Source organism: Thermoascus crustaceus, assembly GCF_041956765.1.
Source record: "Thermoascus crustaceus strain CBS 181.67 unplaced genomic scaffold VTN00scaffold_1, whole genome shotgun sequence".
Classification (NCBI taxonomy): Eukaryota; Fungi; Ascomycota; class Eurotiomycetes; order Eurotiales; family Thermoascaceae; genus Thermoascus; species Thermoascus crustaceus.
In genome coordinates, this window is record NW_027192527.1 from 5,960,737 (window position 1) to 5,980,720 (window position 19,984).

Here is a 19,984-nt window from a genome sequence, read left to right on the forward strand (position 1 = left end):
GATCGGCCACAGATCCTAGACAAAGCCAGGCCAGAGTGCAATATAACAAAAGCGGCAAGCTAAGTGGCTTGAACAGGGAAAGGGGGTACCGAAAGATATGGCGATTTACTGTATAAAACCTTACCAGTCCTCGGGAGGAGTGGTAGGGAGGTCGTCGTGGGGCGGCGGGTACTGGAAAATAACGCCTATTATGTACCTGCCGTACATCAGCAACGGATTCACATTATTAACATACCTGGTATTAAGAGATATAATTCCTTTATCGCCTCAGAAACTTTCTCCCGTGCCCCTATCTCCGACCTGAGTGGTCGATACCATCGAGAAAACGACAAAAAGCAAGATATGCACTTTGGCCGCATTAATCACTTATGACGATGGGCTATCAAAGAATCCATTCTATGGAGCTTCAGATGACTTCCAAAGTATAATGCATGGAAACTTAGATTTCCCCGCCTATGTGGAGTGGCTTCCATATACGTATTCCTATCTCCACACACCGAATTTAGCCTAAGTATGAGTTTTGCAATCTGCCTACAAGTAGAGGAGGAGGAGGAGGCAGACGATCAAGTGGGCGTATGAGCGATCAAGCAAACAGGCAATCACTTGTTCTGATAACAGAGAAAGAATGACATCAACGAAACCAGAAGAGAAGCGCGATTGCTACTATGCGACAGATCCAAGAGCAAACCCGGGCCTCGCAACCGCACTTGCAGGCCAGAACGTATTGGTGACAGGCGCCGGACGAGTCGGCCGCGCAATCGCCGTCTTCCTTCGGATCCTGGCATCTGGTAGGATACCGTTTCAATCAGTCTGCAGCATGCGTTTCTCTTTACGCGGTTTGTCCTCCCGGGCATCAGGCGACGGAAACGCGGCTGCATTGTATATACCGCCAGCAACGGTGCGCATACCAATCTCGGCATAATGGGCAGTTATGCGTTGGGCAAGCTGGGTCTGGTGAGCCTTGCGGAGATCGTACACCGTGAAAACTTTCAAGACACACTTTTTCACCGATTTTGAGAAGGTCAAGGGGACTCCTCAGAAACAAAAATGTACCAACAGCTACGTGGAGGAAGATGTACCCCTCCAAGACAAGTCGGCGCAAACCGCCTACGACATCCTGCACAAACTCGCGGCCGGTCTTGTCACTGCGCTGGCGGCGGGAAAACTTGACTTTCTGTCTGGTCGCTTCATTGACGCGAATGTTGATATTGAGGAGTACATCAAGAGGAGATTGTAAAGCAGGACTTGCACAGGGCTCGTCTTCATGCTGGTCTTGATCAGTTTATTCCGAGGCTCGATTATTAAATGCTTGTGTAGCTTACCGATATTCTTCTGATTGCACATTAGCCCTTTCGAAGGTGGATTATACTAAATAGCTGTTAACCGGAGCCCTTCTAGGTCTTCTATTATTTCTGTCTTTCTCAGTGTGAAAACAAGACGATAACGATGTGTGAGCAAACTGGAGAACCCCAGACTCACTAGTCTGTGGTTTACGTTATCCGCGCCTGGGAGCCACCAGAACAGGAAGCCACCCCCTTTTATCATTTATATAAATGCCCCTACCGGGCTATTTGCGATGACCTTAGGTTTCTATTCCCGGGTACCAGATAGCAATGGCTCTATGGGGACCCCACTTGTATAACTAGGATGAAAAGAGGAGGAGAGCTCCATCATCATCATGCTGTGTTTGCATAGATAGAGCTTTTCTATATTTCTATTAGACTTTCTCGTAAATTTCGCTACAATTCCTAGTCCTTAAATGAAAAAGGTACCTATGTAAGAGAGCGATTGATTGCCTGAGGACATTCGGAGTAGATGCCTTACTCCACTATATAAATATAAACTCCCTATAGAACCGCACTTAGTATACACGCCTCGCAGCAGAGACCAGATCAGAGGAGCTTTTCCGTGTTCTGATTCGCTTCACTGCCATAGGATACGGGAAGCGGAAAGACCATGCTCCGTCCGTTGTTGACATTACAAAGCGAGGGACCTACTTGGATGGGACATATCAAACAAATTACCTAGGTACCTGACTAGATATAACAAAGCGGGTTTGTAGTGTACATGTACATATATGTACCTTGCATAAAGAAATGGACTATCTACTGGGTCCAGGACCAAACGAAACGCTATGGTGTACGGAGTACTTTTGTACGGGGCTTTTTATCCCAATGCACGGGCCACGCCTCCTCTGTACTCTGCGCATTCGTTATTTTTTTATCTCACGGATTTTTTAGTAGGCCGACTACTAGGTAACAGGGAATCGTAAAATTTCCGGGACTATTATGAGCTTACGTCGTTTTCCGAATCTTATTTTCCATATCGCTATTCTCTTTTGCCCTCTATTATTCTATCGCATATGAAAGCCCACAAGAAAAAAAGAGGCCCGTTCCTCTTCCGGCATCGGCCTACTGACTTGTACCTACATTAGGTGGACAGAACTCCACTCCAGGCTTATTCACGATCAAACTAAGCTAACCGAGCAACTGACAGGTACTAGTGAAAGCCCAGATGCACATTGGAAAAAGCTGCAGATTCAAATGCATGGGCCAGGAAAAAGAAACAAAAACCGGCAAACCTCAGGCAGTTGGGTCAGTGATATTGTGCTGCATTCGGAAATTCCGGAGTAGAGTGCAGATTGAACGTGATGATTCTAGAAAGGACATGTAGAGAAATGCCGGCATTAATTCGGGCGAGGAGGTATCAGTTGACAGTGACGCCCCAGATTCATGCCCAACGAGCAAAGTCACTGGTTGGGTTAGTCGAGATGGCTGCGACACAGAATGACTCATTATCATAGACTGCCCGACGCCATGGTCCTTACGGACTGTATTGTACGTGCGATATATATATAGATATATGTATTTATGTTAGGTACCTGACCTGGTAAGAAGGATCGAGTCTACAAAACCCGCTCTTAAACAGACTCCAAGATGAACAAAGAATTAACGATAAACGATATATATATAACTAGATATCCCCCGAATCGCCCCAGCAGGCCAAGATGCATACCGACCTTTTGTATGTATGCACACAAATATGACGGCCGCATATGATATGGGGGTCATACACGTGGGCTGGGGGGCTTGGGCGGGACCCTTTGGAAGCGTGGACGCAGTAGACGGTGTACACGTGGATGGTGTGGACTCAGAAGAGGGGAAAATGCTGGGGCTGTTTGGTTGCATTGCAGCATCACCGCGAAATCGCTGCGATAAAGACCACCGCGACGACTGAGCGACGGGATTCATGGGAAGAAAGAATAGTCACTGTATGTATAGTAATCATAAATTTGTGACATCTCCGAAAAGGAGACTCGATGGTGAGACCTGCAAGGGTCAGGAGTTGCGGAGTCATGTGCGCAAGCAAGGGGGTTTTTGTGGGCTGGCCCGGTGCCAGCATGGATAGAATCATGTACATGTATGTATGTATGTATACAACTTGACAACACTCAGGGGGCAATAGGCACCAATAATAGAAGCGTAGAGACAGTATTTAAACAAGAACAGGAGTAGTCTGGTGCCGTGAGACCCTGGAGTTGCGACTCCCGCCCTATGCAGGGCTTTGAGCCCAAAACCCTCGATGGATGCCTTGATTGGGAGGCATTTCGACAAGGTTTCGATGAAACCTGAGATCCAAGATGTGATACGCCTCCCGCCTCGAAGTGTTTTCGCCACAGCCGCAGGCGCGGGGGGTCGATCTGGCGACGCACGGAGGCGATATGTTTTCTTGCGTGCAGGATGCATGCGATGAAGGAGGGGGGGGGGAGATGATTCCCAGCCCCCCCGGGTTTGATGTCCCGACGAGACAGGTTGCTGAGAAGAGAAAAGGCTGTCAAATGGACCAGGAACGCCTGGGAACCAGGGAACAGCAGGGATCACCGTCCACGGTTCGACCACTCCGCAAAAGTTGCGGTAAACAGGCGTCTGGGATACATGTCGACGAGAAGCGCTAAGTCGGTCGAGCCTCACGAAGTCCTTCGACTTTCGCGCAGATGTGGGACATGTTGGGCCATAATCATGGATCCCGCAGCTGTCACCCGCCGTACTGCGCGTACCTTACGTTCCCCGGCGATGCTATCTATCTTGGAAACACTGCAGCTGGAGTTTGTCCTTCGGGTTGTCTATCGAAGAGAAGAAGGGCAAAAAAGCTGGCCCAGCACTCGACCATCCCGTTGGGCCAGTGTGGTGGTTGAACCCCCGCGCCTCCATGCGACCTGAGCTCGCAACGGCGCTGACTCTTTAATCTGCTTATAATTATTCACAGACGCAGAGAGATTGTCCCCGACGCGCCTCCGTGATCCCTTGTCCCAGCAGATGTCGTCTGCCGGTGCCAGGGCTGTGTGTATCGCCGTTGTGACATGCATCTCTGGATGCTCTCTTCGCCTGGATGCGCTCAAAAGCAGAGGTGAAGGGCCGGCCTTCCGCCGTGTCTCGCGCGCCGGTCGAGCTCACCCGCGAGCCCAGTCGTCGGTCGGTCGACTCCCCGAGCGAACCCCAGAAAATCCATTCGCCCCTTAGCGTCCATAACCTGTCAAATCCCGCGCTCGCGGAGATCCCCTCGCGCAAATTCAACGTCCTGCGCGAGTCCTCCGCTTCACGATCAAACAGCCCAGCCACCATCCCTCAGACCGCCCCCGATCCCCGTGACTCGGGCCACAGCCGCGCCGGCCTCTCCCCGTCGATTGCGCCTCCGACTGTCTCCTCCAGCTCCATCGCGCATCTCAAGGCCCGACGCAGCCTGCCCGGTCTCGACCTGCGATCGCCCCAGCAGAAGCGCCCTCCCGCCTCGCACAGCAGCTACGGCATCGAGACCGCTAACGGTCCGCCGCCCGCGCTGAGCACCCAGCGCTCCCTCCTGCACGAGAAGTTCAGGCGGCCCTTCACCCTCGACCTCTCCAACCTTCGCATCCATCGTCCCTTCTCGCTCTCATCCAACCCTGCGTCTCGATTGGAAAAAGTCCAACCGTCCCCGAGCACCGATGCCGTCGTGGAGGACGACCCGTCTGGCGCTACCGCTTTGAAACGCGAACTATCGAATTCCTCCCGCAAGAGCGACTCGACGGATTCCAAGGTCAAAATGTCCGCGACCACGACATTTGTGGGAAGTACTCTGCGAAACGATAAGGGTCAGCCCGGCGGCGGTGTGGAGATGCAGAACGCGAACGATAGCGGCAGGGGTTCGAGTTTAGATGAGACCAGATCCAAGAACGAAGATGTATTCCTGAACATCGCGAAGTCGAACGTGAGCCGTCGCGATTCGGCGGGGAGAAGGGTGAGTGTGACCCTTCCTTCGACGGCCCTAGGTTGCGCGCCGCCGGCCGTTGCCTTGTTGGAAGCTCTCTTCCAGTCAGTGCTGATGAACGATAACCCGCCGTGGTACAGTCAAGATTTGGATTTTCAGCCCTCTCCTCCCGGTCCTCCCGCGCAGTCGAGCAGACCTCTTCCGCCGAACAGTCACGATTCAACGACCAAAACACCCAGTCACATTCCCAGGATGCTTCTCCTTCCGTCCCTTACAGCCCGCTTTCATTCGATGAACACAGTCGCCTTCGTTATTTCGGTGTAGGGTCAAGCTCGAGATCAACCGTGGAGCTACCGCACAACCGATTAAGTCAAGCTAGCCAGGACATATCCCCTGATTTACCTGAGAGACGGGCATCACTGCGCGACACTCGCACATATCGACAGTCTAATCTATCCGTGGTTCGAAACACTCGACAGCCTTCCAAGTCCGATGCTGCAGAACGCCCCCGACCGGAGATGGATAGACCACGACAGGACGGCACCGAGTCGACATTGTCCACCACTGCACCATCAAGCGTCTGGGATGAGCTTGACGATCTCAAGTCGCGGATACGGAAACTTGAGCTTACTGGAAAGTTGCCAGCTTCATCGGCGGCTGCCATGTCTAACGCCTCTGGGGAACGGCCTCGAACCGCGACGACCACCGTAACGACGGTGTCGTCATCACCAAAACAGGGGCGGAAACCAAGTCCCCCATCCGGGGACTCGGAGGCAACCACCACTACTAACCAAATACATCCCCTTTTGCACTCTGCCTTGGCTAAAGCAAAACCTGTTGTTAGCACTGAAGTCTACAGGGCTCTTGAGGCGACCGCCACAGATGCGTTGACCCTTGCAAACATGCTGGGTGCCAACACAAACATATCTAGCAGTGCGTCGGTTGTCAATGGTTATAACAGTTCAGAACGGCAAGCTAAGCGCAAGGCAGACAGCATGTGTCGGAGCCTGACAGAACTCTGCCTCGCGTTGTCAGACGAGAGACTGATCTCTCTACCCAAAAAGCGCCCAGCGAGTGGGGATGTTGACCAACCGAATGGTGCTGACAATAATTCCCGCACTACCATCATCTCATATCGCCGAGGTGTGAGCCACGAACCAGAGGAAGTCCCGCGACCACAAACTACATCACGCATTCCGAGCCGTCTTGAAGTTCGGAGGGCCAGCACGATCAATCTCGGGACTGCCAATGGGTCGTGCTCTCCTCAAGATCCCCTGCCATCCCAAACACCCACCTTCTCTACACCTCCGAGCAGACTTAGTCGTCTCTCGTCTCTCCGCACAAGAAGGCAACAAGGTGAAGAAAATTCTGATGACAGACCAAGGCTCATTGACCGTTCCGTCTCGCGAGCTATGACGGAAATTGGGAATTCGAACTCGGTTCGTCTCCCTCCGCGGGATCGCATTTCCCGTGAATATATCTCTGTTCATTCTGTTAATCCTGAGTTACTACGAGGACAGAATATGTCCCCCCAACAGCAGCAGCAGGCTCAGCCGCGTACCCCTATTACCCCTACCACACCATCGTCCATCCCTCTTCGCAGAAACTACCCATCCACCACAAATCATATCCGTACAACCTCCAACGTCAACGTCCAACCCGGATTCCGCAGATATGGCTTCAACTCCGGCATATCTCAGGGAGCCCGAGAGGATGCTCAGGGGGCCACTATTGAAGTGAACGAGTCGCTTCGAGGACAGGTGTCTCGAACGCGGATTGTCATGCCCTCAAGTAAGATGGCAGGGAGTTACACCCCCATTCAGCAGCCGCGCTTACAAACGGATAGTTTTAGCACGCGGAGAATCAGCATCAGGCAGCGCCTGATGACCACCGCCGGAGATGGCGCAAATGCAATAGGCGATGGCGTCGATTGATTAATTGATTAATTTCCCTCTCGAAACGATGATTCCATCCTTGTATATGGCCCCCCTTTTTATTTTATTTTACAGTGACAACCCATCATACCATCTTTGTGTGAACTTGGCTGTTGCTGGCTTCTTCGGGTGTTTCTTGAGTCTTATTTGACTATTGCTTAGGGGGATTTTACGACGACAAACCGAACCGATTGCGCTGTTGTTCTTGTCACTATTATAACATACCTGGCGCATTGTGAAAAACAGGGAGATACCACACAACTCCAGATACATACCCCCCCTTTTTTTATGAATCCCATCGATGACGAAAATATCCTTTTTCTTCTTTTTGAGCGTGATTGGAATAGGCTGTTTGACCTTTTTTTTTTCTATTACTTTGACCTTGATCACATCAACATCATTGGTGTTCGTAGGTTCCTTTTCTTTTCTTTTCAATCTGCCTGTTGATAATGTCTACGTGCATAACATACGCGCTGCCCACGGCACAGACTTTCGTTTCTATTTTTTTTCTCGCTCTCTTCTTTTACCGTTTTCAACCCACTGCTGGTCCCGACATACATACATTCCTTTCCTTGTCTACCATTTTCCATCACTCATTTTTCTTGGTCCCTCTCTTGATCATGTTACATTCTTGGGATATCCTCTTTTCTGTCTACATTCTCTTTATTCCTATACTGCATATTCTACCCTCCAACATATTCTTATTTTTCCACTTAAGTCTAGGTTTTGGTCTCCATCCATCCATCATATACCATACCATACCATACATGCATACAACACATACATACATAGGTAACTTATAGCTATGGTCAATCATAGAAGAAAGAAAGAAAGAAATTCTGGAGTAAAGTTTCTATCTTGTTCTGCGCTGTTCTACTGTGTGTGATTTTTGCTTATCAAAGAATAAGACAAGTAAGTAAGTAAAAAATGAGAAAATGACTAGCACTCAAAAAAAAAAAAGAAAAAAGAAATGTAAAAAAAAAGCAAAAAGCAGCGTTAAAAAAAACTCTGATCTGCCAAAATCTGTGGTCTGTCTGATACTGTTGTGGGGGTGCATGCACCAGGCGAATCCTACTGTACTTATGGAGTACTCCATATCTAACTGGGGACTGAACTGACTCCATAAATTCGCAACTAATTACCTAACTTACATACGTACTGTACGCAATTTACCCCACACGCATTAATCGATCGATCGACCCAGTTACCTAACTTAGTTCACAGATATGATATGTGTGCAGGGGAGACGAGACGCCTGAGGCTGCAATGCAAGTCTTGAGCTACGAATACTAGTGCAGGATTTTTATTTTCCCCGGATAAACCACGGTATTCTCCGTACAGACGATATTGATGGGCACTTTGTGGAATAGGTATGTGTCGAAAGATCAAACCGCTACATAAGACAGAGGAAGCTGTTTTGTGCTTGACATCTTTCTCTATACTCTCAGACAGAACGAAGTGGCCAGGAATATTTCCCGCATGCTCGCTAATTATTACTCTTTCGGTAATGAATCATGTCATTGTCCTACCGTTTGAAGCCCATCTGCCATTTCATCTCATATAATTATCTTCCACATGCTTCTGGCCACCCTTGTCAGGATAGAACCATTTCTGAGTACACATGTCAGATGACATGATGAAAGATGAGAGAAACGGGAGGCAGAGGAGATGGGAAGAGGATTCGGTAGATAAGACGGTTTGGTACGTGGACAGCGAATCAGCGGCAGGGGACTCAGGGATAAGTGGATGAGACGACAGGAACAGAGTTTGGATGAAGAGAAGAGAAGAGGGGGATATTCAAGGATAGGCGCTCGTCCTTCTGTGTAAACAGATACAAGGACTGTTGCAGCAGCGACTTTTTGCGGAACCGAGGGCGCGACGTTGCGGTTGGAGACTTCAAGGAAAAAGGTTGGCGGAAGGGAGAGAAGAGGCGGATCAGGAGGCGTAGACTTCCAGAGCGTCGGAAAAGAAGGCGGGAGAATAGGGTACAGTCGGTGAATCAGACTTTTGGAGACAAGCTAAGGTGAGTTCCGCCAGCCGAGATCCATTATTCTGGTGCAGAACTGCCGGAATGCCGCAAAGCTTTGGTATCGTAAAGTCGTGGACAGTCGCGTCGGGCGAATTTTTTTCGTCTAGTCAAGACGCCACACGATAAGAATAGAAATTAAAGAACAAAGAATTAGAAATGGGAATCGCTTTTGAAGGGGATTGCCAGGTAGTCAATTCGAAATGGAAGCTGGGCGACCGCCGCTGACCACTGCGAATGGTCCAGTATTCCATGGCTCAGCAGCCCGAAGTCAGAAGCGATAGCCAGCATTGATATAAATAGAAGGGCCTACTGCTCAGAAAAATCGTAGGATCTCACTCCTGCGGCTGCTGGCTGCGACGCATCTTCTCGGCCTCGAGGTTCTCGTATAGGAGATACAAAGCCTTCTCATTAGCCTGGGCACTTCCCATTATGGTAAACATCCGTTCACCAGTTTCGTCATGCGGAGCCTTGGCAATTGAGATGCGGGCTCCGGAGCTTCTGCGGATCTCGCTGATCTTACTTCCGCCCCGGCCGATGATGCAGCCAACCATGTCCGAAGGGATACTGATGTTCTGTGTCTGAACTTCTTCTCCGTCTTCAGTGAGAAGAGGAATGCCACGGTTGTTTGCATCTGAGTTGGATCGTCTGTTGTAGCCAACACTCTGATCGCTGAAATCCGCGCCGTTACCAGTGCGGTTGTACGGACGACCATAACCAGGAGAGCCCCCGAGAGCGCTGTTCAGTGGCCCGCCAAGCGATGCGCGAACGGCAGGGTTGTATAGTACAGTCCCCGTACCCCGTTGCCAGTCGTCAATGAGGCACTTGCCAATTTCCCAGACAGCTTTTTCGATACCTTCTGGAGTACCCACTACCTCAACAATTCTCTCGGTAGACTGGGGGAGCATTTCCTTCTGTGCAACCATGCGGACACCGGAAGCATCCTGGATATGCTTGATTTTGAGACCCTGTCGTCCAATGATAGTGCCCATCTGGTTATGGGAGATGAGCAGTCGAATCGCTAAGCAGAGTTAGCATGTTGGTCAAGGCCCGCGGATGAGTGAAAACCAGTGAAGGACATGTCAGGAAAAGATATAGGAAAGCGCTGAGGGTAAATATTCCGACATTGGCAGGCAAAACAAATACAGGTGGTGTAACAGTATGCTAACAGTAGACGGTCACTTACGATGAGTCCCATTGTTTGAAACGATGCCCCCCATACCCAGCTGCGGGGCACCCTCAAGCAGGCCCTTCGCGACGATCGCGTAGGCTTTGGCAGCGCCTTGCAAGGGACCAGTGACAGTCAGGACCCGGTCATGAACGCCCTGGACGACCTTGCTCACACCAGCCTTGACACCGGTCTCCTCGCGCAGGTCTGCGACATTCTTACCGGCTTTGCCAATGATGACACCGGCCTCTTTCGAGGATACGATGGCGCGCAGCGTCAGCATTGACTGCGCATATTCCTCTTCGGTCTTGGGAGGTGCTTCCAGGTCGCCCTGCTCGCCCAGAGTGACGCGGTTGAAGGAGTCCGCAATGGTGTCCTCCACGGCAGCGGGGTTTTCGCGGGTTTCGGTGGCAGCCATTGTTCAGGAGTTGGCCAAATTCGGTTCGATGATGCGAATCTATGTGGCAGCTATGTTGTACTGTGACAAGAAACGCCCGCAGACAGGTCGTCTCGATCCGTGTCAAAGGGTGACTGCAACAGACACCAGTCAGCTTCACCATACTCCAGAACGCGCGTTTACCAAGTCAACAACGCGCGAAGACTATGAACGGTAGCAGATCATGGTAACAAGAGCATCACGCAGCGGAGGGATCAGAAGGGGAGAGAGGAAGAGCCTACCTAATCAGAGAGGAGGGAGACGGAGGTTTAGAGGTGACTGGAGGTCAAGACTCGGTGATGATGGGGGGAGATGACGGCGGGAGGAGAGGAACGGAGGGGTCGGGAAAGAGTGGGAGGGAGGGGACGCTGGGGGAGGAAGAGGAGGAGAGGTTGGGGATGGGAAGGATGGAGATGGAGAGGATGGGTGGATGGAGAGGAACGGGGGGAGACGAGCGAGAGGAGGATGAAGAGGAGAGCGTTGGTGGGAGGGAGCGCGGCGGAGGTGAGGCGTGGTTGCTCTCGCGGGCGAGGAACATCTGCTCGCGCTCTCTGTCCTCTTCCTCTGTTGCTGTCCGCGCGAGCGCGCCGTTTCATCTCTTCCACCCTCGTTTCATCTCCCTCTACAGACTAAACTCCATCCTCCTCTGCTGCTCCTGTGTCGCTCTATCAATGCTTCGGGCCCTTGGCTGGGCTAGCTACCTGCTTCCCGCCACACACACATGGTCCGCAGGCACACACCTCTCTGCGAACTCTGCGATGTCCTTCGCGCAAGCGAGTCAAGAGACCGCCGGGGAAAACAGTCAATTGGCTCCAGCCCCGCTCTGCTCTTATGCCTTTGGTTGACCTTTGTGCACTTGACTGCAGAATCCTGCATTACAAACTCTGGATGCTTTGTCCTGACGCTTTCAAACCAGGTCGCAGATGCTAGATTCCCCGTTCTATGGCTAGAAGAATCCCAGACTGGCTCAAAACCAGCGATCTGCTCCAAGGTTTCACTCGTAACAAGCATGAATTCTTCGCTAACCATCCATATCGAGAGATTCTGATGTCTTGGCCAAGTGTCAGACACGCCAGCCATGGTAGGACAGCCAACCTGAAAAACAAGTCTGCATTCATACATGTCCTACTTCTGCAGCCCAACCTGTCCTCTCATCACTCTGCAGTACTACAGCTCCACCCGCTGAAATTCTAGCTCCTTCTGGCGCAGATGCCCCGGGATTTCGGGAATCAAACGGATGATGCATGGATACTTTTGCCTGAGAATTTCAAGTCAATATTGTCACTGTCCCCCAGTGTAGCTTAAGCTAAGCTACCCTGATCCAAACTCCACTAATGAATGGCGCTCTTCGTAACACTGTCTGTACATTCACTTTCCCAATACATTCATTGAAGAATTCGTTTTAATTTCACATTCTTAACCCACAACCGCCGTTTCACCGTAACCACACGAATACAAACTCCCACTATTGCACTTACATCCATAAGCAACTATACAAATTACGTGTTATATGTTCAAGCCATCCTTCCTGATGGTTTCGCACGAAGTTCATCCTCTATTTGTCAGCTTCGAAGATGACCTTTTGAGCCTTCATCTTGTCGAACAGCTCGTATCCCTCCAGGGCCTGGCTGAGGGGCATGATCTTGTCCGCCATGAATCTGATACACAAAGTTAGCCACTGATGGATACACAGCCTCGAAGGTAGCTTACCCGAGCTTGTGCTGGTTCTTCTTCAGCATGTCCAAAGCCTGCGGGAAGATGGACCTCACGGGGCATCTACCCATCTGGATCTTCAGGTTTTTACCGTAGGCCTCGTTTCCCGTCCAGGGGATCTAAGAGTGTCAGTGACTTGTGCTCGTCGCTCGCCAAGCTGGCAATGCACTCACCTCTGCATTGTGCACCCCAACACTGCTGATGGTTCCCCATGGTCGGAGCAGGTCGAAAGCCGTCCTCAAGGCCGGGCTCAACCCGACCACCTCGATGACTACGTCCGCACCTCGTCCTTCCGTCAGTTCCTTCACTCGGTTGCGCAGTCCCTCTCCGTCAGTCTGGAAGTTCCAGGGCTCCGCGCCAAGTGACTTGGCAAGTTCGAGACGGGACGGCACACCGTCTACAGCCAGAAGGTTCTTAGGCTTGTACTCCAGCGCATTGATCAATGCACAGAGACCGACCGGTCCACAGCCGATGAGCACCACTGTCAGATCAGAGATCTGTTCCTTGGTGAACTCTTTGAACCCGTTGGCCGCAGCAAAGTATCCTGTGGGGAAAATGTCGGCCATGAGAACGAGAGCCTTGTCATCGATGCCTTCGGGGGCCTTCATCACAGTGCCATCGGCCACAGGAACGCGGACCTGAAAACAAGTTCGATTAGCATGGGCTTTGTTCAACAGAACTTTGCAGTAACGCTCAGGATATAACTCACATATTCTGCCTGGCCTCCGTCCAGCAGAGGGCATCCAAACAGAAGGCATTTCTCACATCGTGACGAGAATCCTTGCTTGCAGTAAAAGCACTCTCCACTGTTTTTTTGGTGAGACATGATTAGCGACCCAGATTCTCAGAATATCATCGTCATCTTCTCGACACCGCCTCGCAGCTTCAACCACCAGCTACTCATTCGTCCCCTACGTCACCCCCACTTCGGTTGCGTACCAAGATGTTGTGAAGGGGCTCACGATCTTGTCACCCTTTTGGATGGTCTTGACTTCACTGCCAGTTTCGACGACAATTCCAGTGAACTCGTGTCCCATAATGAACCCCGTCTTCGACTTCTGGTGACCACGGAATACATGGAGTTCACTAGTGAGGGATGCAGTCAGTCAAAATACCTTGACACATGTACGAGAAAAAAAAGTGCCTATAAAGGATAGTTTCCTTATACTCCTTATATGTATGAAAACAAAAGGGTCATCTTTACCTTCCGCAGAGCGCAGTGTATGTGACCTTCACGATGATATCCGTCGGCTCCTGGATCTTTGGCACCGGCCGGTCCTCGAGGGCGACCTTGTATGGGCCGTGGAACACGACTGCTTTCATGGTATCCTTGGTGGCCATTTTCTGTTTTTGCGTTCAGCTTTCAGCTCCTGCTTCTAAGCGATATAACGAAGAACTTTTAATAACGACAGGGGATTCGCTTATGCGCTTTTCAGCAGCGAGAGGAAATTAACTGTTTCGCTCACACAATGGACGACAATATCAGGGTACAGCAGTGGGCAAGTTCTCTGAGCTTATTCATATTCCCAACGGAAAAAAGAGGGAATTGCGGAGATGGGCAGAAGCGGGGTTTTCCTCGGCTCGACGAATATTGGAGGAGTGGCAGTAACAACTGTGAGGCATCGCGAGGAGATGCAAAGGAAAACTAATCTTACCAATCTGAAGTATATCGGCTTCTTCTATGTAACCGGGGACAAGTATTGCATTATGTGAGGAAGAGAAGAGGAAAAAAGAAAGAATTAAGGCCTCGAAGACACGTCGGGTCTAAATCCGAAGCGAAATCAGATTCTCCAGAATACCTCGCAGAGATCTCCGAAGTGGTCCCAGTGTCCACCGAGCCCACAGCTGCAGAGCAAAAGCAGCATTCTGGACCCGGGGAAATGGGCTTTGCTTTAGCTTCATGGCGAACCGGAATTCCAGAATCAGTGGGCCGAAGGTGGGATACCCGGTCGGCCGGGAACAGTCACTCAGGCAATCACGAGTTTGCCTTGAATCTGCCAATAAATGCCATGGAATAAAAAGCGTGAAAAAAGCGGGCCGCGTCTGAATGAAGTCTCGCAAAAGTTTCTGGATGTTGAATAACACTACAACTGCTATTATGTTGTATAATCCTATCTAAACCGGGTAAACCGTATAGGCACTTGGATAGCTTATCGCTTCTGATACGTTCTCGGCTCATCGTCCGCCTTCGTCTTGTCTTGTCCGCTTTCCCTAACCGAAGGGCGCTTTAACCAGCTATTGACGAAGTGAATCCCGATCGGACTCTAGTTATCTAGAGAGTTCCCCGAGTCCTTGGCCTTGGCACAGAAACAATCCGTTTGCAGTCCCATCCCCATCCCCACACCTGCTTTTTTGCCTGTCAATCATCCGATCTCATCCGCGATTGACGTTGAGGCGCAAAGATATCAGTTTCTATCGGACGACAACTTATCTCGGAGAATGTCGTTCTCAAGAAGAAATCCAAGATATTAAGAAAGACATATCGACTACCTACCTAGGTAGGTTGCAGCGGTGGAGGGGTTTGGGATAGACATGGACTGTGCGGGGGAGGGGCAAAAGAAGGCAAATCAATTACTCCGTAGTATCGGGAGCAGCGCTTGATTTGCCGCTCCGATATCGTCGGGTCGAGTTGCCAACGGAGGAAACCGGAAATTCCTCCCTCCTGACCTCCCCTATTGGAACCTTATATAGGAAAGAAACTTGAATCATGTGCCCATGACCAGAACCGATAAACATGGATAACTCGCTTAAATTTCAGCCAGCGTATACGAATGTCTTGGGAGAATACTAAGAGTCTGTACCTACCTACCTAAGGTACCTGGTAGGTACCTAAGGTAGTTAAATCTATTCTGACTGTCGAGTCTTGATTGTTCCAACAACAACTGCAGGATGCTATTTGCTGTACTAGGTTGTTGCAGCATCCAAGTTAGGTAGATGATGTTGCTAACAGAACCAATTACTCCAGTCCGGTTGGGTTGGGTTGGGGCCTGTAAAGTCTCTGCAGAGCTTCATAGGATTAGGCGCAGGCCTGAAGACCTCTAGCAATTTCTCAACGGGTAATTTGCTTCGCTGTATTGAGAATACTGTCAATGTTACCTAGGAGGTACGGCACCGCTGATTGAAAGAGAGCACTGTAATATTACTTACTAAACGGACCCCACACCTTAGGAAAAGACAATGATGTCTTATCTATGGGGTACAGCCTTGGCGTTGGTACTACGGATGGAGTTGCAGTGACGATCAGCAACGTTGCAACGTGCAGATGAAGCTCAAATATGCATATGCTCATATATATGTCTGATGCAAAAGGAGAGAGATGTCAAAAACATCGTGCAGACCTGCCAAGGTTGGGTAATAATCAGAATCTGTCCCCAGAAGAAACCACGTATTGCGCCCATCTCGGTTTGTCCAACTCCTCAAGACAACTAACTCCCAATCTTGAAATTCTCGTCGATAAAGAGAGTGTTCCGGTGAACGCCATGTCCATACCAAATCCAAAAGCAGTGCGCCGCAGACTTCCAAATATGTAGATCCAGTTAACCTCATTTCCTTCTCTCGTTGCCAAGATGGATGGGCATCATGTCGCTCGACCCGGTTATATGTTCTCAAAGCCGGAGCCACATCGCTCTGATCAGAAGGTCGCCCCCTAGCATACCACACATAGCAATTCCTCTTCCAAGATGAATTTCCCTTCCTTGTACTTCTCACTGCTCTCGTATGCCTTGTCGTATTTCCATCCCACTGTTTCCTTGCATTGTCTGCACATAATATCCCGAACGATATGTCGACCGGTTGTCATGCTGCGCTCCACAGGCTCCGCCGTCGTGATGTTGACTACATTGTTAAATAGATAGGCCTTGCCATGCTGGCCTCGGAAATTCTGCAGATCCAATGTGGTTAGTGGAGCTATGACCAACATGTCTGCATGATAACGCTGGGTACCGAAGGCCAACTTACCCGACTGATGATGTCGTTGTAGTCTGCAAGGTGGGTTTTGCATTGCTTGCACCCAAATATCTTGTTTGAAGTGAGGTAGACGTTGTATGCGAGACCCATGACGACCCTTATTCCTACCTTGCCGCCGACGTGAGTGTCTCTCCGGAATTATCGTCCACGTTGGATGTGCAAGTCTTAAGATAGGAGGCTGACGGACTTAGTTCCTCAGAGTATTGGCAGTAACAAGGAAGAGAACGAAGGATGTAACAAAACGTGAAAGAAACGGTGGAGGAGCTGGGCCCCGATCCCCTTAGACAATGTCGTGGAACGTTCTTCAGCCGCAGCAGTGTCAAGTAGGAGATGTCTTCACTGCAGTGCGGGCGTTCTAACCCTTCCTAGTCACCCGCCTTGCTGGTAAATCCTTCCGAAAAGGCCTCAGCTTGACCCTGACCTAGTTCGAGACGACCCGCAACGTAGAGCCGCTCCTCTACACAACAGCAGTTATCCCGTGCGTGGCGTCCTCGACCAGGGGACGGTGACTTGGAAGGCTTGTTTTCGGTTTGTATCTCTGTCTCAAGCTCAATATGAGTTCGGGTGACAGGATGTCAACCTCAGGGGTCCTGGCAGGTAGTGATGATCGACGCCGGCAACAAATGCGGGGGGAGAGACGGGATCACGGAGGTCGAACAGGGAGGAACACTCGGATTCAGAAGTCTGGGTTCGTCAGAGCTATGATAGGCCAACAGTTCTCATTCAGAGGGCAAAAGAGATGGGATGAGCATGATCGGGTGGTACAGGTGGCTGACGCAGGACGAGGGCGGCGGTGGCCGGTTTTAGGTGCAGCTGCCTTCCAGCGCTGAAGCTTCCAAGTGGCCCCTTGTGACGCCCGCACCTGACTAGGGACGCTCCCAGATGATCTCAGCTTATCCCTTGACAACAGACAGCAACAGAATTATATCGATGTTTTCAGGAATAACCCGGATGACCAGCTGAGTCCTAACTGTCAAGACGACAAGTGGTCCTGTATCTGCCTGCCCCGTGCTATCTTGGTTGCAGCTTCTTATCAACAACGCATGTTCCTTATCTGGCTACAACCACCACCCCACCGGCTGCCGCAACATGCCCCGGGCTGCCGGGCCGTTTGCTTCTCACGTACAAAGCCTCCCCTCCAGAAATACAGAGTAGATTCAACAGTTGTTAGATTTATCGGTCGTTTATGCACCCAGAAATCCTCAAGCACGCACTGCGATATGGTGGAGCTCTCCAGCGTGGCAAGCCCCGCAAGTCAGCCCATGTCGGCCGCATTTGCCCCTTGAAAATTAATAGTCTGGCAGCCTCAGCACAAAAACATGCTTTTGTATAGTACCTGCGTAGTCAAAGTTGTAGCAGGTTTCTCCGGTTTATAGTAACACCGCAGTGATAATATCTATCTATTTATCTCGAACAGAAAAGAACAGAATCGTCTTCAAGGAGATCTAAATAACCATTGTTGCACCGCAGGCTAGATACTTCAACCCTTCGTGCAGATTTAGGGATATGACCTCTGAGCTAGAAGGGTTGAAACGTCAGAATGACTAGACAGGATTCAAGTATCTCACCCAAGGACGCCTCTCGCATACCCCCAGGTCGACAGACAAACGCCAGAAGAAGATCAAGAAGAAAGACGAAGCTATCGTGAATGTAGCAGCTTCGAGTTATCCTCCCAAAACCTCTTGCAGTCTGTATGGCCGAAATAATCGACCCACCACTCTCCGAAACTGTCCTCGACATTCTCATCGACTTTGGGAATTCGCTCATCTCTCTTCAAACCGCAAATGGCACAAGCAAGTGGCGCCCGTATGGCTCCTTTGTCGGGGGTTGTAGTGTCCACTCGGGTGACTTCTGAGATAACGGGCACTGGACGTCTCCCGGATGACAATATCACTGAGTTAAAGAGCGCGGAACGTGGACGCCACGACTCCAAGACCTCCATAGCTTCTTGCTCCTCTTTGACATTTTCACTTTTGCTGACAGAATTCAGTTTCATCCCTCCAAGCTTTCCTGAACGCGCAGGACCAATTCTCATGCTCTGGCTCAGGAAGGTATCTCTTTTCCATCGCAGAGTACGACCAGCCACAACCCTTGCTGCCACTTTCAAGGTACATACAAGGGTTTCTGCAAGGATTGCCGAGGAGTTTGGATTTGAGTTCTTTTTCACCTTTGATGCCTCTTTGTGAAGGTGTTCGAACAATCGGGGAAACAGTTGTAGTAAGATAGAAGGTGGAGGTATATTCGTTGGGCGAATTTGTGCTCCAGAAACGGGGCTTTTTGCTTGACTGATAGATGGAGTGGTTATTCTTTTTGGTTCAGGATGAGTAACCTTTTGTGCTGCGGCCTTATTCCCTTTTGCAGGCTCCTTCACTACCCCTGTATCACCCTGCGGGCCTGGTGACGATGGCTCCCAACTGGCATCCACGAAGTCGCCCCATTCATCGGAGACTTCCTGTTGTGACTGAACAGGAACCTCTCGGGGAGCCTGGGGATTCTTTCTAGTGGACGCTGTAGGGACATTCAATGTAATGTTTCGGCTTGGCGCAGCCGATGTAGCGGGTTGCTTATCGGCGGACGGTGTATGATTGTCTTCGATTGAGAGTAAGTCCATCAAATTGAGAGCACTGGAAGAAGTGCCAGGATTTCTCGGAAGATCTGGACTACGACGTACATGGGCATTCAGATTCCCCATTTCACCGATAGGGCCAGTAGACTGCTTCGTTTCTGGGACAGTCTCTGCAGATTCAAATTCCCCCCAGTCATCGTCATCATCGTTAGGGATGTCTTCGGTAGTTGCATCAAATAGAACGTCGGCACCGTGAGCATCCTGACGCCAGATATTTTTGGCTACATTCTTTGCAGCATGATGGCCGGTTCCCGCAGAGTCATGGACTGAAGTTCGACCGCCAGTGGCAGCCGAGTTGTACCGACTTAGATGAGCAGAGGAATGGTCAAAGACTTCTCCAATGGGTTCGAAGTCTGGGAGTAAGGAGCCCGTCTGAGATTGCTGTTGTGACTGCTGTGATGAATTTGGAGCTGGAGTGGAGGCTGAGCCGAGCCCGAACTCAGCCAGTAAATCTGCAGACATTCTAAGTAGATCTCCAAAAGAGCCGGGTATCTATTGAGGAAGAAGGAAGCAGGCAGATGGCGTCGGTCTGTGCAAGACGAACTAGAGTGCGAAATATGAAATGCTCCAATAGCTGGTTTCAGTCAACGATCATTGTTGGTTCCCGGGCTTTCACGGAAATTTTCTTTCAGATATAGCATTTGGATATTCTGACAAGACGAGGCCTTCTTAAAATTATGTGAAATCAGTACATTTTGACCACTTTTTCAGGGCCTTCGATGATAGCATAGAAACACATGCGTGGCGTTGCTTTCTGAAGGTGCAGGCTGGCTAGCGGTCGGATGATGATGGAGCTCGGCCCAACTTTGGAACCTTCCAACTACTCCGCGCCCTGATCGGCGGTCCCCATCTCATCATCACCCCTCCATAT

At 50.4% G+C, this 19,984-nt stretch overlaps 8 protein-coding genes across 8 annotated transcripts; 2 read left to right on the forward strand and 6 right to left on the reverse strand.

Moving 5' to 3' along the window:
• Positions 1–625: 625 nt before the first annotated feature.
• Positions 626–1,237, forward strand: VTN00DRAFT_2160 (uncharacterized protein; the record flags this gene model as incomplete). Its single annotated transcript, XM_069428348.1, has 3 exons — positions 626–798; positions 858–979; positions 1,089–1,237. 3 exons carry the CDS (start codon positions 626–628, stop codon positions 1,235–1,237), a joined length of 444 nt encoding a protein of 147 aa, XP_069292862.1.
• A 3,152-nt stretch (positions 1,238–4,389) lies between these two features.
• On the forward strand, positions 4,390–7,128 carry VTN00DRAFT_2161 (uncharacterized protein; the record flags this gene model as incomplete). Its single annotated transcript, XM_069428349.1, has 4 exons — positions 4,390–5,274; positions 5,385–6,683; positions 6,765–7,035; positions 7,091–7,128. 4 exons carry the CDS (start codon positions 4,390–4,392, stop codon positions 7,126–7,128), a joined length of 2,493 nt encoding a protein of 830 aa, XP_069292863.1.
• A 1,606-nt stretch (positions 7,129–8,734) lies between these two features.
• VTN00DRAFT_2162 (uncharacterized protein) lies at positions 8,735–9,495 on the reverse strand (the record flags this gene model as incomplete). The annotated part of the gene is made up of 2 exons (XM_069428350.1): positions 8,735–9,196; positions 9,424–9,495. The coding sequence occupies 2 exons, from the start codon at positions 9,493–9,495 to the stop codon at positions 8,735–8,737; spliced, it is 534 nt and encodes a 177-aa protein (XP_069292864.1).
• A 44-nt stretch (positions 9,496–9,539) lies between these two features.
• Positions 9,540–10,790, reverse strand: VTN00DRAFT_2163 (uncharacterized protein; the record flags this gene model as incomplete). The annotated part of the gene is made up of 2 exons (XM_069428351.1): positions 9,540–10,225; positions 10,391–10,790. The coding sequence occupies 2 exons, from the start codon at positions 10,788–10,790 to the stop codon at positions 9,540–9,542; spliced, it is 1,086 nt and encodes a 361-aa protein (XP_069292865.1).
• Positions 10,791–11,094: 304 nt separating this feature from the next.
• VTN00DRAFT_2164 (uncharacterized protein) lies at positions 11,095–11,346 on the reverse strand (the record flags this gene model as incomplete). The annotated part of the gene is made up of 1 exon (XM_069428352.1): positions 11,095–11,346. One exon carries the CDS (start codon positions 11,344–11,346, stop codon positions 11,095–11,097), a length of 252 nt encoding a protein of 83 aa, XP_069292866.1.
• A 1,017-nt stretch (positions 11,347–12,363) lies between these two features.
• VTN00DRAFT_2165 (uncharacterized protein) lies at positions 12,364–13,862 on the reverse strand (the record flags this gene model as incomplete). The annotated part of the gene is made up of 6 exons (XM_069428353.1): positions 12,364–12,466; positions 12,519–12,640; positions 12,695–13,159; positions 13,231–13,327; positions 13,461–13,607; positions 13,726–13,862. The coding sequence occupies 6 exons, from the start codon at positions 13,860–13,862 to the stop codon at positions 12,364–12,366; spliced, it is 1,071 nt and encodes a 356-aa protein (XP_069292867.1).
• A 2,305-nt stretch (positions 13,863–16,167) lies between these two features.
• Positions 16,168–16,577, reverse strand: VTN00DRAFT_2166 (uncharacterized protein; the record flags this gene model as incomplete). The annotated part of the gene is made up of 2 exons (XM_069428354.1): positions 16,168–16,401; positions 16,479–16,577. The coding sequence occupies 2 exons, from the start codon at positions 16,575–16,577 to the stop codon at positions 16,168–16,170; spliced, it is 333 nt and encodes a 110-aa protein (XP_069292868.1).
• Positions 16,578–18,126: 1,549 nt separating this feature from the next.
• On the reverse strand, positions 18,127–19,575 carry VTN00DRAFT_2167 (uncharacterized protein; the record flags this gene model as incomplete). The annotated part of the gene is made up of 1 exon (XM_069428355.1): positions 18,127–19,575. One exon carries the CDS (start codon positions 19,573–19,575, stop codon positions 18,127–18,129), a length of 1,449 nt encoding a protein of 482 aa, XP_069292869.1.
• Between the last annotated feature and the right edge of the window lie 409 nt (positions 19,576–19,984).